At 37.7% G+C, this 21,806-nt stretch overlaps 1 protein-coding gene and 1 long non-coding RNA gene across 2 annotated transcripts in view; one reads left to right on the top strand and one right to left on the bottom strand.

The window, feature by feature from the left end:
- LOC135084178 (dual specificity tyrosine-phosphorylation-regulated kinase 2) overlaps positions 1–20,892 on the top strand; it is a 208,166-nt gene extending 187,274 nt beyond the window's left edge. Inside the window, exons 2-7 of the mRNA XM_063978916.1 lie at positions 12,835–12,991; positions 13,625–13,810; positions 17,042–17,144; positions 17,543–17,708; positions 19,800–19,920; positions 20,732–20,892. Of these exons, the coding sequence (XP_063834986.1) occupies positions 12,835–12,991; positions 13,625–13,810; positions 17,042–17,144; positions 17,543–17,708 (612 nt within the window). The 3' untranslated portion in view covers positions 19,800–19,920; positions 20,732–20,892. The remainder of the gene's footprint in view (positions 1–12,834; positions 12,992–13,624; positions 13,811–17,041; positions 17,145–17,542; positions 17,709–19,799; positions 19,921–20,731) is intronic.
- LOC135084187 (uncharacterized) overlaps positions 1–21,806 on the bottom strand; it is a 151,826-nt gene that overhangs the window by 118,483 nt on the left and 11,537 nt on the right. The gene's annotated exons all lie outside the window — the stretch shown is intronic.

The raw sequence follows: 21,806 nt of genomic DNA, 5'->3' as shown, positions 1-21,806 counted from the left end.
TATTTTTGACGTACCAGTTTCCCTATGCAAGGGGCATTGGCATTAAAGATGTTTAGTCAATGATTACAAGAAAAAATATGTAAAAAAGTTTATTTAATTTCGTTCAAAAACATTGAAAAAATCGGTAGGTTTTTTTTAAACACAGTTAATTAAGTACTAAAATTTTGTAAAAAAATTTATAGATGAACCATTTTTAGTGTGTCGCAAAAGTTATATTCTGTCACTAAAATATTTTCATATCAATATTAGTAGTATTAAGTTAGAATTAGTTATGATTAATGCTAGTATTATCGCAAAATGAATGTTGTTTAGAAATAAATTCTAGCACAAATGACAGTATTATGCGGTAAAGTGACATCACAACTTTACATTACTTTTTTTGTAAAATTGTAACTATTACCACTAAAATAAATGTCACAGTGTTAAGCTTGATGTACTGCCTTGTACATAACATAATTACACTCATAAAAATGTTCCTCGAAAAATTTATTGCCAAACTAATAAGTTTAAACTACAAAAATGTCTAAACACAAACTCTTTGATGTACTCATTTGTAATACGAAAGCTTGTCGTTTTAGATTTAACCTCAATGTGTTAAATTAATTAATTTTAAAAGTAAAGCTATAATAACGTGTTGCGCGAATGTGTTAACCCATATCCCAGTCGTAAATATGGAATGTTGATTTTATGTTTCGCGGGTTCGGTTCCGGCAGTGTTTGGGATGCGTTTCTTGGAAGGTGGGCAGGAAAATTGGGGTTTTAGGCCACTGGCTTCGGTGATGCGAAGCGAGTGATATGTGATATTTATGTCATCATCATCATCATCATTTCAAATGTAGGACGTCCACTGCTGAACATAGGCCTCCCCCAATGATTTCCATGTTGATCGATTGGTAGCGGGCGTAGCGGTCTGCGTCCAGCGCCTTCCTGCCACCTTTATGATGTCATCGGTCCACCTTGGAGGTCCCACACTGCGTTTTCCGGTATTTATTTATATATTCTCAATAATATACATTACAACCATGGTTTAACTTTCCCCCCGGATAAACTTGACCTTCACTGGTTGGGTTTTTATTGGCGTTCAAGCTGTAGATACTGGCTACACTAGAGTTGCAGCGGTGGGAACGAGAGGTGGAAATAGTCCCGTAAACCATGTAAGTTTTAAGAGTTACTTATCCCTTACTACTTACTATTCACAATTTGGGTTTCATTAATGGTTAAACTGAAGATCCTGACTATTCAGGAGGTGGTGTAGGTCCCGTAATTTTTTTTCATTCGTTGTCGCTGTTGAACAACTTTGGCTTAAACTAAAAAAAACTAACTGATGCATGAAACATCCGTGAGACTAATTTTCAATACAGAATCATTATTTCTTCACACAGAATCATTAACTGTAAATATTTATTGATTTTATCTTTTAACAAAGATCTATAAATATTTACAGTTAGTTTCTCGACAATTTAATCAGCTGTATCATAACTGTAGTTCTAATAAATATGAAAAAGGATATATTTATAGTTGATTTCCTATCGGATATTGCGTTCTACAGTTTCCTTACTGCGACCAGATTATTAAATAAATAGAGATCTAATAAAATAAAGTGTTTGATGTATACTGCAATTATTGTGTACCTCATTAGTTCAACAAAATTGCTATTTCACCTATTTTGTGCCATGATTACGACTGTAATTTCCTGCGTTATACAGCGCCAATATAACATCGACAATCTTGCAAACTAGATAGGAAGACATTGAGCTTAATATGATACTACTAATTTAGGTAAGCCTTTGATTGCGAATTCCTTAGTTGTTTCGCTGTTTTTTTTTTTACACAGAACTGCTTGTTTGCTTCACTTCGTCAAGCAATCGTGAAATTGAATTTGTCACGAATGTTACATTTTTGGAGGACTTTGCGACAGGTGTTGGTTCGTCTTGTCGCAGAAGTCTTACGCCCGTATTCACAAACATTATTATGAGGTCTCACTGTGAGACCTCATAATACCGTCAGGTATATTTGTCAGGTGATATTTCTGTAGCAAAAATATTATACATATTGTGTGAACATTCCTTAAACCATTGACCGAAAAACATTTAAAAAGTCGCCGCAGACGGACCTTAGCTGGAACGTGTTTGTATGGACGATCATCGAGCTCTTATGCCGTTGTGATAAGTGCTATTTTGGAACAAAAATGTATACTCTGATGTGCTTTATTTTTATTTTATTTTGCGGTGTGTTTGCCGGTGATACGTGTAATTATAATTAAAATGTAGCGGCTTTCAGCTTCGTTGGAAACGTTCGGATCAATAAAAATTTAAGTACACACTTTGTGCATTTTATCTTTAACAGTGGGAAATAATTGGCTTGGCTAAAAATCGTATCTGCTTAGTCACTTAGGCTGGTTTTAGTGTCACGCGGACTGTCAGTGCGGATCGCTCCGCACAGCCGATCTGTATGAACTTCTAGCTTCTAGGGAGCGTTTTAGAGTAATGCTAATGCGGTCCGGAGGAACCGCTCCGCTCCCTAGCAGACAACTAACTCCCTAACGGTCCGCGTGACACTAAAACCAGCCTTAGCTTACAGTGACTGAAATCTGATTATTATCATTTCTGTTATTTAGACTGTTTACATGCATCTGACATTTAGAGATATACGTTTAGAAACGACACGAGAAAATATATTGAATGACTTTTGTTAGCGAACGAAAAAATGGTTTCTTCAAACAATGATTGGCACGTTGTTGCCAAATACGTTTAGAAACGAAAGACTTGTTAGTGAATGAAAAAAACATTCAAACAACGATAGTATGACAATGTGGCTTAACCAAAACCCTCCAATGAAAGATCCCTAGGTGTTTCTTAGTGATTATTCTTTATGTAACAGTTCGGATACTGAAACAGTGTCAAACAGTCACAATATTTACATGGTCGTTACAGCACGTTACATCATCAGCGTAATCTGTCAACACGTGTGTAAAGTGCAATGGCGGCGTGCGCGCGCGCATGTAAACAAACAGAGACCTAATTACTGGGTCAGCTGGATTCGTTTTAACTATAGATCACGAATATGGCGGATTGTAAACTTTTCCTAGTGATATTTTTATTTTAAATAAAACTGTCGTTGTAGGAAGTTTTCTTCTTTACTTCTTATTTATTGAAGGTCCGTGTCCTTGATGAAAGTCCTTCATAGATCAACCAAAACCCATTTGTGTTCCAGTTTAATGTAGGTACATTCAGTCCAGCCTGGTAATACCTAGGCTTTCTGTAAGTCCCTTTTTTATCCATTACCTCTTGCCTCTTCTCCGGTTATATTGATGTTCTTATGAAACCCTATAATGGTTTAGATAATGTGTAGTTTTTATGTGTCTTAAAATTATAATTGTAAAACCATGATCGTGACTTGAAACGGTTATAAAATGACAGAAGTGAGAGTTAATGTTTAATTTAGCGCGCTGACACGTTTCTTTCCACTTTCTCTGAAGGATAATTTAACAAACTAAAAGCTAATTCTGCGAAGTTATGTCACACTTTTCTCAATTTGTCCAAGTATCCCACTTTAATGACAGCAACACGTAATGCTACTCAGGCGCAATTTCATATGAATTCGTTTTATATGGAAATGGCCAAGACAAATCGCCTTTTCGCAAACTAGTATTCACCCCGGGCAAATGGCCAAAGAGCATGCCCCCGTTACACCCCACTTTTTAAAGAAAAATGTGTATTATACAATATCTGCGGCAGACTGTAGGCGGGAAGTTTTAATTTCTTTTTCTAGTGACATGTCTTAATTACGCGAGTTTCGTTACAAGCCAGCAACGGGGCCGTAGCCCACATCTGTCCGTTACGCGGGAAACTTTGACATTATTTTTCTTAAATCGTCCGCGCCATTGTACACTTTATTGTCTAGGGAAGTAAACTTGTTGTTCTAATGTTTTCATACGCGATTTCTTTTCGCGGATCGCTGGTGAAGGTTGCAAGTCGTTTTTCTGTTGCGGTTTTGTTTTTCTTGACCCGGTTTCTTAATGTTGTAATAGATTAATTAGTCTGCAGTTTCGTAATTTGGGACCGCGAAATTATTTGTCCGTTGCAAAAATAGTTTGTTCCAGCGTTTAATGTTCGTTTACATTAAACTTGTTACATGAGAAAACGCTATGGCAATGCTCGGGTTGAGTTTCAACACGATATGATTCTTATTGTGAGTTCGAAAACAATCGCAGTTCACATGAAAATGGGATTGTTCTTTCACGCATGATTAACCATTGTAAATATGCATGTAAATCGATACAGCTACATGAGCAACTTAAAAAAATAGATCACATTCTTTTCAGTTATTTACTTACCTGTGTAATTCTAGATTTACTTTTTTTATTATTTATTGATAATATCTACAGTTTAGACATCTATTTTTTTTTTTTTTTTTTTTTTATCCACAACGAGGAAGCTCTTGGCCTGTATCTCACCTGATGGTAAGTGACGATCAGGCCTATCGATCGATTTCTCTAGGTGTCTACAGTTTCTTGCCCTTTGACGTTCCGTTACACGAACCGCGACCCCTAACCTACATGATGTGACATGCGTGTACACACATCCATTGTGTACACTCGGTGAAGGCCGCGGTTTTTTGCGAGTGACGTGCGAGTGTGAGTGTACTGTAGCGCGTAACTGTTTTGTTACGGGACTCGAGTTGTTTGTGATTCATCTCTTTCAACAAAGAATCGACTGAATTAGGCAGTTGACACCATTTATTTAATTCGAAGACAGAACTTTTAAAGAAAAACATTATAACTTGTGTTTAACATAGGCACATTATCTTCTTCTTATTTTGTTTATGGCCAAACATACATAAAATCTATGAGACGGTTGCGTTTTTTTACAGTTTAAAATTATTTTATTCCTATGAAATAAGTTAGATGACTGGTTGTGCTACCCTATTGAGTGCTGAACAAATCCGCTAACATATTTTTTATTTATTTATTTAATAACTATTTATCTTTATTAATTGCCTTTTTCACGGATGTGATTTGTATTGAATTATTGGTCTTTAAACAACAATAAATGAAATTATATACCTGTTAACATTCTACCGGTTAACTATTTATGCCCCTTTTATTAAATATTATACATTCACTGCCGTGCATGAAAGAGTTATAGAAAATTAATAGATGGTCAATTTTTTTCTTCCTTATTTAATACTTTCTTTGTATAAATAGTAAACTAGAGAGCTACACATAAACAATCAATTATTCTGTAGTTTGGTGATCACGTGTTAAAATTATTAACAGTATTTTAATAACGTAGTAAATGTAGTAACAGGCTAGAAAACGCCGCCACCTTGAATTTGATTTCAAATACCTATTTAACAAAAAAAAAACTTAGTCTATAACACAATTTTTACACGAATATTCGAGTGTGTGTATGTATATTCTCTAAGACACTAGAACGGAATTAGAGTGAACATTTATTTTTAGCTCTAACGAATATTTAGTTCTATTCCCAACGTCCTATTCGGTTGTTTGCAAACAACTAACAGTTTTATTAAGGAGGCATGGTTCCAGCTGATCATCGGCTGTCTAAAACAACTAAACATAGGCGAAAAAAAATTATACAAACTATCTTTGGTTCCGCGAAACTGTCTGCGTGGATTAATTTAATGGGAAGGTGCGATGTTTTATGTTATTAAAACAAATTGTGGCTTAAATTAATATAGAGATGATTAATGGATCATAGTTTCTATCTTTTATACTCAACTGGCCTGCAAAAAAATTTTTTTCTAACCTAAAGAAGTCAGTGATTTAAAAGAAAAACATTTAAAATATTATTTCATCAGCTTTCGTTGAAACTATAGCAGCAAAATTAAACTCTTTTCAAGTCCTTTTTATTTGAAAATTTGTGATTATACCTTGTGTACTTAAAAAGTTATTACACTTTTAAAAGTGATAAGTCTAACTCTTATTTTTGCAGGCCAATGTATTTTATTAATGAATTCGGTAAAATACTATTTTCTTTAACTGAATGAATATAAATGAATAAACCACTTTAATCAATGAAATGAAAGCGTATTTTGCGGACTATAATCCCTTTTATTCTGATTCATCGAATCACACAACTGTCCATGTGGTTTCGCGTATATCGGATATTCTCTTTCATTGTTAATTCGTTATTGTATTGAATGTTTCTTTTGTAAACTTTGTTTTAGTGTTGTTTCACTATTACTGGCCAATTTTTTTCTTTTTCGTATCAAAACTCGTAATTTTCTTCCACAATTTTTTTATTTTTTGTATTTATAGTTGTATTTTCGTTTGACACATTTTTTTGTCTTTGTGCTATCTAAACTCGTATTTTTGTTCCAAATTTTTTTTCTTGTTCGTGTTTATTTATAGTAGTATTTTCATTTTACACTTTTTTTTTTCGTATGATCACTCATATTCGTTTACTCTCATATCACGCGACGCGCACGCGTATCTCGTATTGTAAACACAGACATTGATGGATTCCCGGAGGAATGCCGCTCGAAATACGGCAATGGCGCCTCTAGGATCATAACAAAATTCCGGGGAAATATTTACATGCCGAGGATTTGACTAAAACTCCGTGAAATCGCTTTTGATTGCATGTTATCGCGTATATCAATATACAGTTGAGGCAATTTTATTGTTACGGTATGTTTTTTTTATTATTATTACTGCTGTCTACTATTTTCAGAATTTTTATCCATAATGAGGAAGCTCTTGGCCTGCATCTCACCTGATAGAAAGTGATGATCAAGCCGAAGGTGGAAGCGTTATACTTGTATAAGTCAAGATCACAGAGCATGGAATCCCCGCGCTGCCTGCTCTGTGATCAAGATACATATTATCCACCTAATGTTTCGTCCATTTCGTCTCTTAAGGTCATAAAAAATAATTTTCCGCCAGACTTCAAGTGTTTTATGAGAAAATTGGCTAGAGTCTAGACAGACAGCTATACGAATAGGCTTCAATAGTACCTACCTATCAATTATAGATCTCTCTTGGGTCCTTGTCTTTTATAATGTCCTTATCTATCAAAAGTGAGGACAATACAACCTAGGTATCTTATTAGAATAACTTACTAACTACTGCTGAGTTTTTTGTTTGTTAATTTTAATATTATTGACTGCAGATATTCTTCAAACTAACGTTCGGTCCTAAAATATGAACCTTCGATTATAATCGTTAGTACCACAAGCTCATATCAAATAGACGTGAAATAGTGATAAAATCAGTAAAGTTTAGGTTTCCCAAGTTTTTTCCCATCGCTTTGAATACTGTAAACGTATTTACAGTTTCTTCGTAGTTTTTATACAAATATGCACCATTAAAAGAATACCTATTTAAAACTCTCCTACGCACATTAGTACTAAGATCAATTGAAAAGAGCCAGGTGGAATTCCCAAATCGCATTTAAGCTAATAATTTTTATTTTACGTGGGTATTTCTTTCGAGTAGTTACCTATATGCTAAACAGTTCTTAAAAGTGAATTTACTTTGTTAATTCATATGAAACTTGTTTTTTACCTGTCTATAAAAGAATTTGTGGTCTAGTCCTGAAACAAATCTATTTTTAATTATAAGTTCATTAGGTATTGAAAAAAATAATCCAAACCAAACTGTACTTAATCATCATCGTCGTTTCAGCTACAGGACGTCCACTGGAACATAGGCCTCCCCCAATGATTTCCACATCGCTCGATCGGTCTGCGGCCAGCATCCCGTGCCTTTATTTTGTAAAAAGGTGATTATAGTTGAGTGTCGGTCACATAATAAGTTTTAACACTCAATAGGATCATCGTATACAAACATCATTTTCATCCATCCTCTACTATTCACGTAGCCTACAGACCTTGCCACATCCCAACAAATCACCATAACGGGCCATGCACACTCTCCACGTAACGAAGTGCCTGACACGTTCCCTGTCACGTGACCGACGCGATATTGGACTCCAGTGACGTCACGGGCCGATAAATCGCCGTTCCCGTCGGACGCTGTGACATTCACCTAATTTGTGACCTAGGCTGACGGTACTACCACGTCCGTGCCAAGCAAGCGATATTGAATCATAACACCCAGTCATAACAACTACTACGGACGCATGGAATGTGATGTTTTGTTAGCCGCAAGAATGGACTAGCACAACACGTAGTGATTTGGCTTTGATTAAAACTCTTTCAAATATAGGATGAGCGTGCAAGGACGTGGAATACAAGTGCTGTAGCGTTGGCGTTCAAACTGATATTGCATTTCAATGCATTGGCATAGGCGGAAACTATGTAGGTAATTATGCAATTGGGATGTGTTTTGATTTGTTGCCTGGAATCTCGGCATATGGCCGGTTATGCTTTAGACATAAAGTTCACCTTCAGTTCAGCCTTTTACATTGTAACACAAAAGTTACATTGTACCCATCACGACGTCATGTACTAAACCTAACGGTAAAGTTGTAGAAAGATTTACCGACTTAGTCGAAGTATTTACCTAATTACCTCAATGATGTCTGCCAAGAGAGTTTCCTCGAACCTGTCTTTCGATACAGTGGTTATGGATAATTAGTTGGAGAGGACACTTGCCAACTGGAATGACGTTTAGCCCAACGTTGGCGTATTGGCGACGATTTTTTTGTCGAAAATTTTACGTGGTTGCTATTTTTTGGAAAAAGTGAATGTTTTTAAAATTAAAATGTAATCTATTAAAATGTAGATTGGAACACAATAAAGTAAATGGCGAGTAAATAAAAAAGAATAGAGAAGTCATTAGTACATTATTTTGATTGTCAGCTCAACCAAATAAAGTGACTAATGTATAAATTCATAATGCTTTTCCTATGAATTTGAAGCATAAGTCACCACTATCATTTGAGCAATTAAATGAAATGATGCCTGTTGAGGTGTTGATATCTCAATTGTTAGTCACATTAATCGTAACCGCTGCCAAACTTTATGAGCTTTTAACTCTTAAAATAATAAATACAATCCTACATTGACGACGTTATTAAGTCATAGAGTCGAGTCATTGGGTCTACGCCAATGATGGCGCTTCCCCGAATCATTTGGCTGGTTTTTCTAATAGACGATTTTCTTAGGAAATTTTAAACTTGCAATATTACAGATTCGGTGTGCGGTTCGTTGACTTTTCGAATTAGTTGTCCTCTTGGCCCGGTCGGTTGGATTTTCGTTGAAAAATACTAATTGCTATATTAATGCGTTGAAATGTGTCTTATTTATAATCGGGTTTTTTAAAAGAGTCATTTCTAGAATTGCCAAATATACGGTTCTTATTAAACCTAATTTCCATTTAAATTAAATAATTTTCAGTTCAGTTTATGTGAATTTAGACTTATGGTGAATATGTCCAGATTTTAAAATATTTAAAACAAAAAGCCTTCAACAGTCAAACAGTAATGCATTTCGCCATAAAAAATACTTACTAAAACCAGCTTGACACCAAAGTCATGTCGCGGTTTTTGCTGACCTCTTTAGTATATTTTTTAAGAAATGTGTGTTATGTGTATGTACGAGTATGTGTACTGCAACTTTTGTTTTTGTTATAAAGTTTTTCTTATCTTTCTTACTACAATTACTTATGTCACCTCCTTTTTCCGATAAGGCCTTGCACCTTCAAAAACAGTCGTAAAATCTGCGATTGACTAAGACAATGCCGTTTGTTATGGTTACCGGCGCACGCGCACAATGGCCCATCGGAACGGACGTGCGTCATGTACTCGGAACTATGGGAATGGGCAGCCATTACTATGGCTTGTATCGTTCTAAGATTTGATATGGTGGATCAATGGGAAATGTTACTATGGCAATCGGTTGAGAGTGTAGGTTTAGAATAGATTAAGCTATATTTTGCTAGGAAAAGACAAAAAATAAAAGAATTGTCATCTCTTTCAAAAATTATATTTCTAGGGTTCATTTTGAATCGGCTGTAATAGGATCATTTAGCTTTATTTCTATGGAATTGTCTTATTATATTTCGTCCTATTTGTTTATAACGTTTGATTATCTTCAAAAACTTACGATCATTTGTTATTTCATTACAACAATAAAAAATAATCTTTAAATTGCGATATCTATCATTGTTCAATATCAAAACACGTCCACAAATAACTTAAAATCAACAACTTTTACTGACAATTTGTTTGTAAATACTACCTAGTTCTTACAAGATTTTCTTTTTATAACATTTCTTTATATGACACAACCAAGACGCTCTTCTGTTTTTCTTTGGCTTTATTTATGTTAGTATATTCCAGGGTTTTAGCAGATCCTGGGTAGGTACATACATCCTGCCGGGATCGATTTGTTTACGTTAATCGAGTTGATCTAAATCGGTTTTGGTTTCGTAAACACCGAGAATAACACGGTTAAGGTGTTATAGTACGAAAAAATACGTAACAGTATTTTCAGAATTAAATAAGTTATGTTTATGAGTAAAATGGGGATCCGACCTGTAATTAAAATATGTCAAAGGACGCATTAGAGACGGACGTATTCACAGACGATGCTTGCTTAAGTGAAGCGGCAAATCAAACGCACAGCGTTGAATAGAGCTCTGTGATTGGTTCGTGTGTCACTCACCCTGGGCGTCCACGGGTACTGTGAGACATAGTAAATACGGGCTAGCAGGTAAGTTTGTGAATACGGGCGTAAATAAGTTTTCTTTATGAGTGAAAAGGGGATCCGGCCCGTAATTAAAATGTGACAAAGTATGCATTAGAGACAGAATGAAGAAGTTTCAAATATGATTGTAAATAGGGAACTATAACTGTAAGATTTAACTACTTACTTGTTGGCTTTGAAGATATGTATCAGACTTTACTTCTAGTGACACTATAGTTGTACTAGTCGTGAAGTTTCATACAGTATTACCAGAAATATACTGAAGCCCAATAAAATAGCAAGATAGCGCAAACAATTTGAGCAAGTACAGAGATTATACTTGAAAGAGATTAATTCATGCTCGATGGACGGATGACCTTCTAATAAAGGACAGTAAGAAGCTTAATTATGATGTGCATAATGAAGCTTGAATGATGATGATTTAACTTTTAGATAAGACTATAATGACCGAAGTATAATGAAGGTTATGTAAGAATATCATTACTTCAGGTATACAGTCGCCGGCACATCAACCTTTACATTTTTGTTGCAATAAATATACATCAGTGTTTTATCTTGATATTTTATCGTTATCTGTAAATCGCCATTGATGTAATCTTTTCGGTTTTTTAAACCTTGCTGCCGCCTACATTAATTTTAATTTATTGAAAGATTAAAAGGTCCTGTATTATAATTTGATGAAGATTAAATGAATCGATGTTGTATGATTCCCAGATTATACTATGGGTTGCATAACATACGAAAAATACGGTTTTACTTAACAAAATGACTTAAAACAACCGGAGACAAATCATCTACATCTTTCTTTTACGGGCCCTTTCATGTACCAGTTTATACGTTTGTTTCCTCCATTTTTGTTTTGCTACGGGGAAATTTAGAATCTTCCAGAACATTTGTCTTGGCTTGTTAACTATAAATATTGTTTACGATGATGCTCAGAACTCGTTTCTGAATGCACGTTTGTTTCATTTTAGAGTTTCTGTGTAAGGACTAAATAAAGTGTAGATTGAAGCTCTTTTGCAATATGATCCTCTACCATCATCTTCATATTATTCGTTTGGCTCTTGGCAGAGCGGTCGTGGTCACGTTGAGGCGTTTTTCACATCGGTTTGTAGAGGCGGATACAGCTCTCCGCACGGTTTCTCTCTGTGGGCAGACTGTCTGGTGCAGTCACTACCATAAAAAAAAACAAAAATGAAGTAACTCTCTTATTATAAACTAGCGGCCGCCCGCGACTTCGTACGCGTGGATCCCGTTTTACCCCCTTCATCTATCTTACGTGGTTTAGATTTTTTCATACAAATGTTTTTTCCCGCTAACTCCCGTTCCCGTGGGAATTTTGCAATATCCTGTTGTAACTAAGCTTTAAAATTACTAAGATACCTGCATGCCAAATTTCAAGCGTCTAACTTAAGCGGTTTAGATTTTTTCATACAAATATTTGTTCCCGCTAACTCCCGTGCCCGTGGGAATTTTGCAATATCCTGTTGTAACTAAGCTTTAAGTTTACTAAGATATCTGCATGCCAAATTTCAAGTGTCTAACTTAAGCGGTTTAGATTTTATCATACAAATGTTTTTCCCCGCTAACTCCCGTTCCCGTGGGAATTTTGCAATATCCTGTTGTAACTAAGTTTTAAGTTTACTAAGGTACCCGCATGCCAAATTTCAAGCGTCTAACTTAAGCGGTTTAGATTTTTCACACAAAAGGATTTTCCCGCTAATTCCCGTTCCCGTGGGAATTCCTAAGTATCCTATAACCTGCCCAGGAGTATGAAGAATAATTGTACCAAGTTTCGTTAAAATTCGTCGAGTAGTTTTTGTTTCTATAAGGAACATACAGACAGACAGACAGACAGACAGACAGACAGACAGACAGACAGACAGACAAAAATTTTATTGATTGCATTTTTGGCATCAGTATCGATCACTAATCACCCCCTGATAGTTATTTTGAAAATATATTTCATGTACAGAATTGACCTCTCTACAGATTTATTATAAGTATAGATAGATAAAAATAATAATAGTCTAGTTGCGAGAGTAATGTCAAAACTTTAATTCGTAAGAAAACCGTAACTGCTGCACTGCTAAAAAGTGCTTTAAGTTCTTCTCTTGATGCATGACTTTATTTTCCATTCCTCATTTTTATTGCCTTACCAGTAATAGAATCTGACCTTCAACCTCTTCTATTCCAGGTCATAGACTTCGGCAGCTCGTGCTACGAGCACCAGCGGGTGTATACGTACATCCAGTCGAGGTTCTACCGCGCGCCCGAGGTGATGATGGGTGCCCGCTACGGGATGCCCATCGACATGTGGTCCCTGGGATGCATCCTTGCGGAACTACTCACAGGTAAACATATCTTTATATTTGGTTACTGCTCTTGATTATGAGGACCTTTGCAAAAGCGAAACCAGGCTCCTATGAATCCTATTGGATCTTCCTAATAGAAATAAACTTGTGAATAATCTCGTTGTGGATTCTATGACCCTTTGACTTTTCTCGAGACTTCACTTCATTGGTTTTATAAGTGCGGTCAAGCTGTAGATCCTAGCTACATAGAGATAACAGTTTACTGGAAGCTGGTCCCGTACAACTTTGATAGAAACAGCTGTGAAGAAGTGACTTATTGGGAGCATAGACAAACTCACATACTTAAATTCATGAGCATCGGTAAGACTAGGTACTACATATAATTAACTTTCTTTCTCACTTCACCTAATTATCAGATAATAGTAGGTCGTTAAATCTTTTATCATCATCATTGATTGATCCATCACTACACCAGCTAGCACCTTTTTACTAAATTACCTACTTATTAATTTTACATGCCATACCATGGCGAGACGTTTTTAATTTTTTTACCATCTATTGTACCTTATCTGAAAGTAAATAAATGATTTGATTTGATTTAAGGTTACACATTCCGAAGGGTAAAATTACCCCAAAACAGAAGATGTCCTTTGAATTCACCCCGTTTTCCAGGTTTCCCCCTACTCCCCGGCGAGGATGAGGCGGACCAGATGGCCTGCATCATCGAGCTGCTCGGCATGCCTCCTCAGAAGCTGATCGAGCAGGGCAAGCGCTCCAAGAACTTCATCAGCAGCAAAGGGCTTCCGCGGTATTGCACGGCCACCACGCTGGCCGATGGCACTACTGTTTTAAGTGGAGGTTGGTAGAAAAGCTTTATTATCACAACAATGAAGGTGTCCTTATGCGCTTGCCAGTTGGCGCTACTCGGCATGGGGCACACTGAAAACCAGGGTCGTGGCCTTCCTTACAGTGGGCCACGGTATATGCGAGTGGGGTCCCATTGCGATGGGCATCATGTTGAGGCAGGGTAGCACTGCTCAGTTCACTTTTTATTTCCTTGTAATGTTTTATGTGCTATAATTTCTGTTTTTTTTTTCCAAGTACCTTCTTTGTCCTTAACTAAGTGATGTTCATCGTAATAAATGTTTCTTTCTTTCTCTCCACTGGCGAGTGACGGAACTTTACTTTTTCGCGCGAATTGGTGTGACCAACATCACTAATTCCAAAGCGCTTTAAATCTAGAAATGCACATTAATCTGGTCTTAAAACTCAATTTCTTCTCAATCAATTTTTTTTAGTTCCTTTAATTTTTTAATTGCTTGGAATTTGCTAAAACGTTAGTCGATTGAGTTGGTTAAATAAATAGTGAAGTCATTCAATATTGATTGTATTATTAAATCTAATCAAAATCAATTTGCTCTATAGATTTATAGTTTGTTTTTAAATTGTGTAGAAACAATTCATTGAAAATCCCCAATAATAATGTTACATTCCATATTATTACGAAGCTAAAACTAAACGAATCGAAATATGTAATTTAAATAAACTTCTAAATTGATCAATTACCTCACTCATAAAAGCAAAACCCCGTCCTTTACCCCCAAATTACCATACAAAAGAATCGCCTTCCAAAACAATAATTAATTATAACTCACATCTGAAATCCTGCAAAAAATCGCGCACAAGGAAAACATTAACATGGACGTGGGTGAATCTGTGAAGATATATGGTGTCCCTTCGAGGAACTTGCCAAAAATCTTTCTACGAAGCAAACCAATAAATTATAGATTGGAAACTAGGAAATTGTATGCAAATCATATGGTTCATTGTACACATACTTCGAAAATACATTAATGTCAGTCAGACGTAAATGATTCTAGCTACTCGGTAGATTGGAAATGATTGGGTCAATAACTACTCGTATCTAGTATGTATAAATGTATAGGATTAATGGAAAAAAAATAGATCGACAGAAGACAAAATTAATGAATAACACAAACCTGAAACAGACCGTATAGAACCCATGAAAGGTGAAGGTAGTAAACAGCTCGAGTGGACACTTACGTCTCTTGCTTGATGGATCGACGATTATGAAGTTGGTTGAAAAGGCTGAAATTAACTTGCTTAAAAGTAACAGACTAATTCGAAGAATAACTTCTATACCACTTGAAGAATAAATCTTACGAGTCTAGTGGTTAAATCTCTAATCTCTCTCTAATAAATCTATGTAGAGAAGAGTAGGTATATTAATGCTGCTTTTTTCGTTGTTTAATTATGGTTTCGTATGGTTAGTTTACAAATATTCGTAAGTAGCTAGTGTTCAGTAATCCATGCTGTTATATTCATACATCTCTTGAACTATAAATTGAAAAAGTCTAGAATTTTAAGCTTAAAATCATCGGAATTTGTCTGTTATCGCGAGTCTTCCCTCATGCCCTCATCATTATAAATAACCCTTCAAAATATTTACAAAACCACTCGCCTACATTCAAAACGTCACACTGCAATGTGCAATGACTGAAAGTATGAATCAGAGAGATTCCAAACGACATGCTGCAATATCTATAAATTTTAACTTTTCGTCAGACTGGGATCTACGCCCCGCCATCTGAATCAGAAGCTTTTTTTGAAAGCTTGTCAGACAGACGCGTAAGCTTCCTACGTAATAGGACAATTCTACTGAATATTTTAGATTCCAAAAAACCCGTCATGCATTTGATACTTTTATAAATGAAGCTTCTGCCCACCACTTTTTCAGCATGGTGTGCAATCGAATGAATTTAAACATTTGATTTTGATTTCATAAATAATATAAGAAATGATGGGCTTTCCGTAAAAAATCATTTCCTCTCATTTACCCTTAAATTTTCTTACCAGATAAAGTGTCTTAGGAACTTAATACCAATCCAAAGACCAATTTATTATCTCTATAAAAATTGTTTATGTGCGGAAATGTAATAAATCTATAGTAAGACATGACATCTAGAATAGTTAATTATATGTAAACTGACACTTAACTGCATCTCACTTATGGTGGTCTCGTCAAATGCCGGCAAAAAAGTACTTATAGTTTAATTATACGTAAAAAATACTCTTATTCTAATTATGTTGGCAAATCTTTGTAATAAATAAACAAACAGATATTATAGATTTACGCCAATCTTACCAACCTCTATGATTGTGAAAACATTGTAAAAAATACAGCGTTTACTCGATTGTCGCTAAACCGTCTGATCTTTTTGGGCCCCATCCAATTTGATACGCAATCGTTTGGTAAATCCCATCTAGTTTGTCATCCCATTAAAAATGCCCACACTCTAAATTACTCTGCTTTTTACTTTTAGCTAAAATAAACTCACATTCACTCTTAATTCATTAACTTCTAGTATAAACTGAACTCTGGTTTTGTTAACAAATTGACATGTTTTGAACCACAAGAAGAAATTGAGTTAAAATAATCTAGGGATTAGGAACATAAACTAAAAGACGATTTTATGACAAAGCCTGGGGAAACAAAAGGTTAGCGTCGCATTTAACGCAATTATATTCCTTAAAAACATTACCTCCTTCTTGCGCAGTCGGGTAAAAAGTGACACATCCGTATTCTAGACTCTTTTCCTATTCCTACTTCATGATGCTATTGTATTCCATCTTAATTATTATTAATTCAATTATTTAATTGAAGTAATTACAATCAAATCTCTGAAGAACAATGGATACATTTATCTTTTTTTTTTTAATGCGGAGAAATTTATTTCCTTGCTGTCTTATGGTTTTATGAAAAAGCTATAATCGAAAATAGATTTATATCGCTATAATATGGACGATTTGAAAAAGTAAATTGCGCTGTAATTAGACTAAAAAAATAAGCTACTGTTATTTTTTACATTCAAACTGGAAATGTTTACGTGAATAACGTAAATAAAAGCAACACAGCAGTGTAGTGTAGAGTATCTAATGTCAAAATATTGGCCGAAAAACGAATGTGTTTAAAAAAACATCTCAAAGATTCTAGAACCCTTGCCCATCGTTCTCCCGTCTACTTTTACTTTTGTCTACGATTAACATGTATCCTTTTTATAATTTCAGGAATGTCGAGGAGAGGGAAGCCACGAGGTCCGCCAGGATCCAAGAGCTTTGTGACAGCCCTCAAGGGCTGTCAAGATAAGTTCTTTATTGATTTCATTAGACGGTTAGTATTTAAAGTTAATGTAGCAATTAGATATTTATTAGTTGTCCTCCAAATTTAGAAAAGCAGTAATATTTCACCACTCAATGACGCAGTGGCGCGGTGAGTCGCCTTGACCGCTAAGCGTCCTGCGGTAAAAGAAAACCACATTTTCTATTGTTGGTATAGTAGTTGAGATTTGGTTGGCTGTCTAGCCCTTCTTGATGTGTGTTACGTCCAGCAGTGGACTCCATGTGGCTGGCTGATGTGGTGATTCATCTTTATCTATCATACCGTCATAATTGTGCCGTATCTTTTGTATATTTTTTTCTCTTTCATTCTTATGTATGGTGTACATGTAAAGTGAGTTCTATCTATCAGTGGACTTCTATTGACTGATCCTTCATTCTTTACATTCCCAGATGCCTCGAGTGGGACCCAGAGAAGCGGCTAACGCCAGCGGCGGCTCTGCGCCACGCGTGGCTGCGCCGGCGCCTTCCGCGCGCGCCCCACGACGAGGAGCAGAACCACGTTAGTATAGCGCACCACGTCAAACGACTCGCCCACGCTAAATGCACAGACAAATAGGTTTGTTGGTACCGCTTCTTTTTTGTTTTGGGGCCGCTTGTGGAGTTGCGACTGGGTTAGGTTAGGTTTAAAAAAAAAAAAGAAAGGTTATAATTTTCAGTGCAGGCGCTAAATATCTTTTTCGTATTATCTTCTTGTTCTTTTTCTATTAAGGGGGTTGTTGTAGCTACTGACACCCCATTCATTATTATGATAGTGTCATAAAGATGTACTTTATTCTAATATGTTAGTTTATTTTACAAATTATGTCAGAAGATTTAATAGCCGCCATAGGAGACTGACACGACTCACGAATAATTATTGATCTAAACCTTAATTGAACAAGCGAACGAATATACGGATAATTTGTTATCATCCCACTTGAGGATCAAATCTAAAGTTCTATGTATTTTAATAATATCATTCACATTACATAATGGTACCCCATCTGGACAGATTTTAGACACATTTTAACCTTACGTTATTTAGATTCTAAACCCAATCGCAACGATATTCGTTTTAGTAATTTGTTAATTATTATTATAATTTCTTTATAATAATCGATAGCCACAAGCGGTCCCGTTTATTTTGCTTTAAGTTGCATTTAATTTTATTTCTTTAGGCATTCAGGATCGACGGACGTGACCGATTTTTCTTTTAAATCGAAATGCCCATTCTTTCTCTATTTTTCTCTATTCCGTTAACAAACTGTCATGCTATCTGTAAATTATTCTTATTTCTATGTTTTTTCCTTTGAGCTGTATTTTACGAACTTGTGCTTGGCCTTTGTTCCTTTTTCTTGGCCTTTTAGAAAAAAAAATGGAGCTGGATGCATGTATTTTGTTAATCGGTGTTTTAATACAGTAACGTACGCATGTCTTTAACAGCCTGCGTAATTAGTTTTTGTTTGAATATTTGAATTTGTGCATGCATGGTTTGATTTTTGTTTGATGTTACTTTTTGCCATAAATAAGCAATGTTTTCCTTTTATTAACAATGGTAGTTGGAAATATAAAACTGTTGTTATTGATTTTTTTTTTGAGTTGATGCTATTAACTTGCAAGTTATGTCAAGCTGTAGCATTATAGTACTTAAACACTAAACATAAGTATTAATATTGAATGAAGAATGTTATGTAGAATAGAAAGGCAAGATAAACAGCATTCTAAGTGACTACTATGTCACATTTTTTTAACAATAGGAAAATATATCATATTAGGAAAAGGGATTAGAATATACGACCTTCCACTTGCTGGTATCTTCTACCACTGAACTATTTTCCATTTTGATACTACGTTATTGAACTACAATTCTACAAAATAATGGTAATATGTATGTAGGTAGGTGTTCAGATTGGCATAATTATGTTGGCGACTCGGTGTGATGGTGTTACATCGTCGCTTTGTCGTCATAGTGCTTAGGGATACAGGTTCGATTCCTAATTGGGCCAATTTAGAATAAGAACTTGTCTAAATTCCACGTCCAACGTGTGCTGAAAGATCACAACAAATCTGTTTATAACTACGATGACATAGTACTTATTACTAAGGGCAGAATTTATTCGGCCGTAATTATGTTGCTGTCGCGCTCGCACACTCTGCGGCCGCCCGTAGCAATGGGCAGCTTGGGGTCACTGGACAAAATTCTACGTGCTCAGAGACCGGGCTCCAGAAAACAAGAAGAAAATGGGAAGAAGCATACAATCCGTCTGTTATGCTTCAACCACACCAACGCGTGCAGATCGCCATCGCCGGCGTGATCAAAGGCCAATTGACAGGTCGCGTGAACTGTCATCGGTCGCGCGACCTGTCATTGGCTTTTCATCGCACCGGCGATGGCGACCTGTGTGCTTACCATGAGTTTACGTTAGGTGTGCTCGCTAGCGACTGCGTAAAAAAATGACATTAATTATTATGACATATTGTGCAGCGCCCCTATCGGCTACTTTCAAGAAACAAAATCTTCATAGAGATTTTTGACTTAATCGCTAGCGAGCACACCTAACGTAAACTCATGGTAGGTACACTGCACGCTTTGGCGTGGTAGAAGCTTTAATAGAATAAAGAAATCACAACATTAATCTATTTGTTTATACTCGTTGTTTGTCCACAGACGAGCGGGGGCGTGGCGGGGGGCGCGGCGGGCGCGGGCGGCAGCGGCGGCGGGCGGGGCGGCTCTCTCCGCACCCCTCTCGCTCGCACGCCCGTCACCTTCAACGCATCGCAAGTCGCAAGTGAGTACATATTTATAAAGCAGCTAGAAATAGATATAGATAGTTGGGTAGAAAAAAAGATGTAGACAGTTAGGTATAAAAAAGATATAGACAGTTAGGTATAAAAAGACAGTTGGGTAGAAAAAAGATATAGACAGTTAGGTATAAAAAGACAGTTGGGTAGAAAAAAGATGTAGACAGTCAGGTAGAAAAAAGATATAGACAGTTAGGTATAAAAAATATATAAACAGTTGGGTAGAAAAAAGATGTAGACAGTCAGGTAGAAAAAAGATGTAGACAGTCAGGTAGAAAAAAGATATTGACAGTTGGGTAGAAAAAAGATGTAGACAGTCAGGTAGAAAAAAGATATTGACAGTTGGGTAGAAAAAAGATGTAGACAGTCAGGTAGGAAAAAGATATAGACAGTTGGGTAGAAAAAAGATGTAGACAGATATTATGTACAAAAAGATATAGACAGAAACAAAGAAACGCTGTATATGTAGGCTAAATTACGTTAATTGTTTTTAGTGGGAGACTAAATAAAATAAAAAGAAGAAATCTAACAGGGTTAAATACCTACACGCTTTTCTTCCTAATTCTTGATTCACAGAACTAAATATGTTGGATGTAAAAACTAGATATTGTACTTTGTGGCGTACATCACTTGATGCTATTGGCTGGATTGAAGATGTCAACAGCTAAATTACTTAAGTTTAACCTGACTGGGAACTGCCAATTGATAATAAAATCTTTGTTTATAGAAATTAAATTGGTGTATATTCTTAATGAAGATCTACATAACATACTGTAACTCTCTTCCTTCATCTTCCAGAAGCGAAACTACAAGCAGCATTATCGGAAGAAAGCGGTTCAGCGAGCGGGGTCAGCGGGGTTAGCGGGGCGGGCTGCGGAGGGCGCGGCGCCTACTGGGCCGCCAAGCTGCCCCACCTGCCCGCGCCGTCCTAGCGGCCGCCCGACGCGCGCCGCCTCGCCAAGGTGAGCCTTACGTCCTCGCCATAGGGTCCCCATTGCACTGGCTGCGGGGGCGCGGCGCCTACTGGGCCGCCAAGCTGCCCCACCTGCCCGCGCCGTCCTAGCGGCCGCCCGACGCGCGCCGCCTCGCCAAGGTGAGCCTTACGTCCTCGCCATAGGGTCCCCATTGCACTGGCTGCGGGGGCGCGGCGCCTACTGGGCCGCCAAGCTGCCCCACCTGCCCGCGCCGTCCTAGCGGCCGCCCGACGCGCGCCGCCTCGCCAAGGTGAGCCTTACGTCCTCGCCATAGGGTCCCCATTGCACTGGCTGCGGGGGCGCGGCGCCTACTGGGCCGCCAAGCTGCCCCACCTGCCCGCGCCGTCCTAGCGGCCGCCCGACGCGCGCCGCCTCGCCAAGGTGAGCCTTACGTCCTCGCCATAGGGTCCCCATTGCACTGGCTGCGGGGGCGCGGCGCCTACTGGGCCGCCAAGCTGCCCCACCTGCCCGCGCCGTCCTAGCGGCCGCCCGACGCGCGCCGCCTCGCCAAGGTGAGCCTTACGTCCTCGCCATAGGGTCCCCATTGCACTGGCTGCGGGGGCGCGGCGCCTACTGGGCCGCCAAGCTGCCCCACCTGCCCGCGCCGTCCTAGCGGCCGCCCGACGCGCGCCGCCTCGCCAAGGTGAGCCTTACGTCCTCGCCATAGGGTCCCCATTGCACTGGCTGCGGGGGCGCGGCGCCTACTGGGCCGCCAAGCTGCCCCACCTACGCGCGCCGTCTCGCCAAGGTGAGCCTTACGTCCTCGCCATAGGGTCCCCATTGCACTGGCTGCGGGCCGCGGCGCCTACTGGGCCGCCAAGCTGCCCCACCTGCCCGCGCCGCCTCGCCAAGGTGAGCCTTACGTCCTCGCCATAGGGTCCCCATTGCACTGGCTGCGG

Source organism: Ostrinia nubilalis, chromosome 25 (genome assembly GCF_963855985.1).
Source record: "Ostrinia nubilalis chromosome 25, ilOstNubi1.1, whole genome shotgun sequence".
Classification (NCBI taxonomy): domain Eukaryota; kingdom Metazoa; phylum Arthropoda; class Insecta; order Lepidoptera; family Crambidae; genus Ostrinia; species Ostrinia nubilalis.
This window is presented reverse-complemented; position numbering and strand designations above follow the sequence as displayed.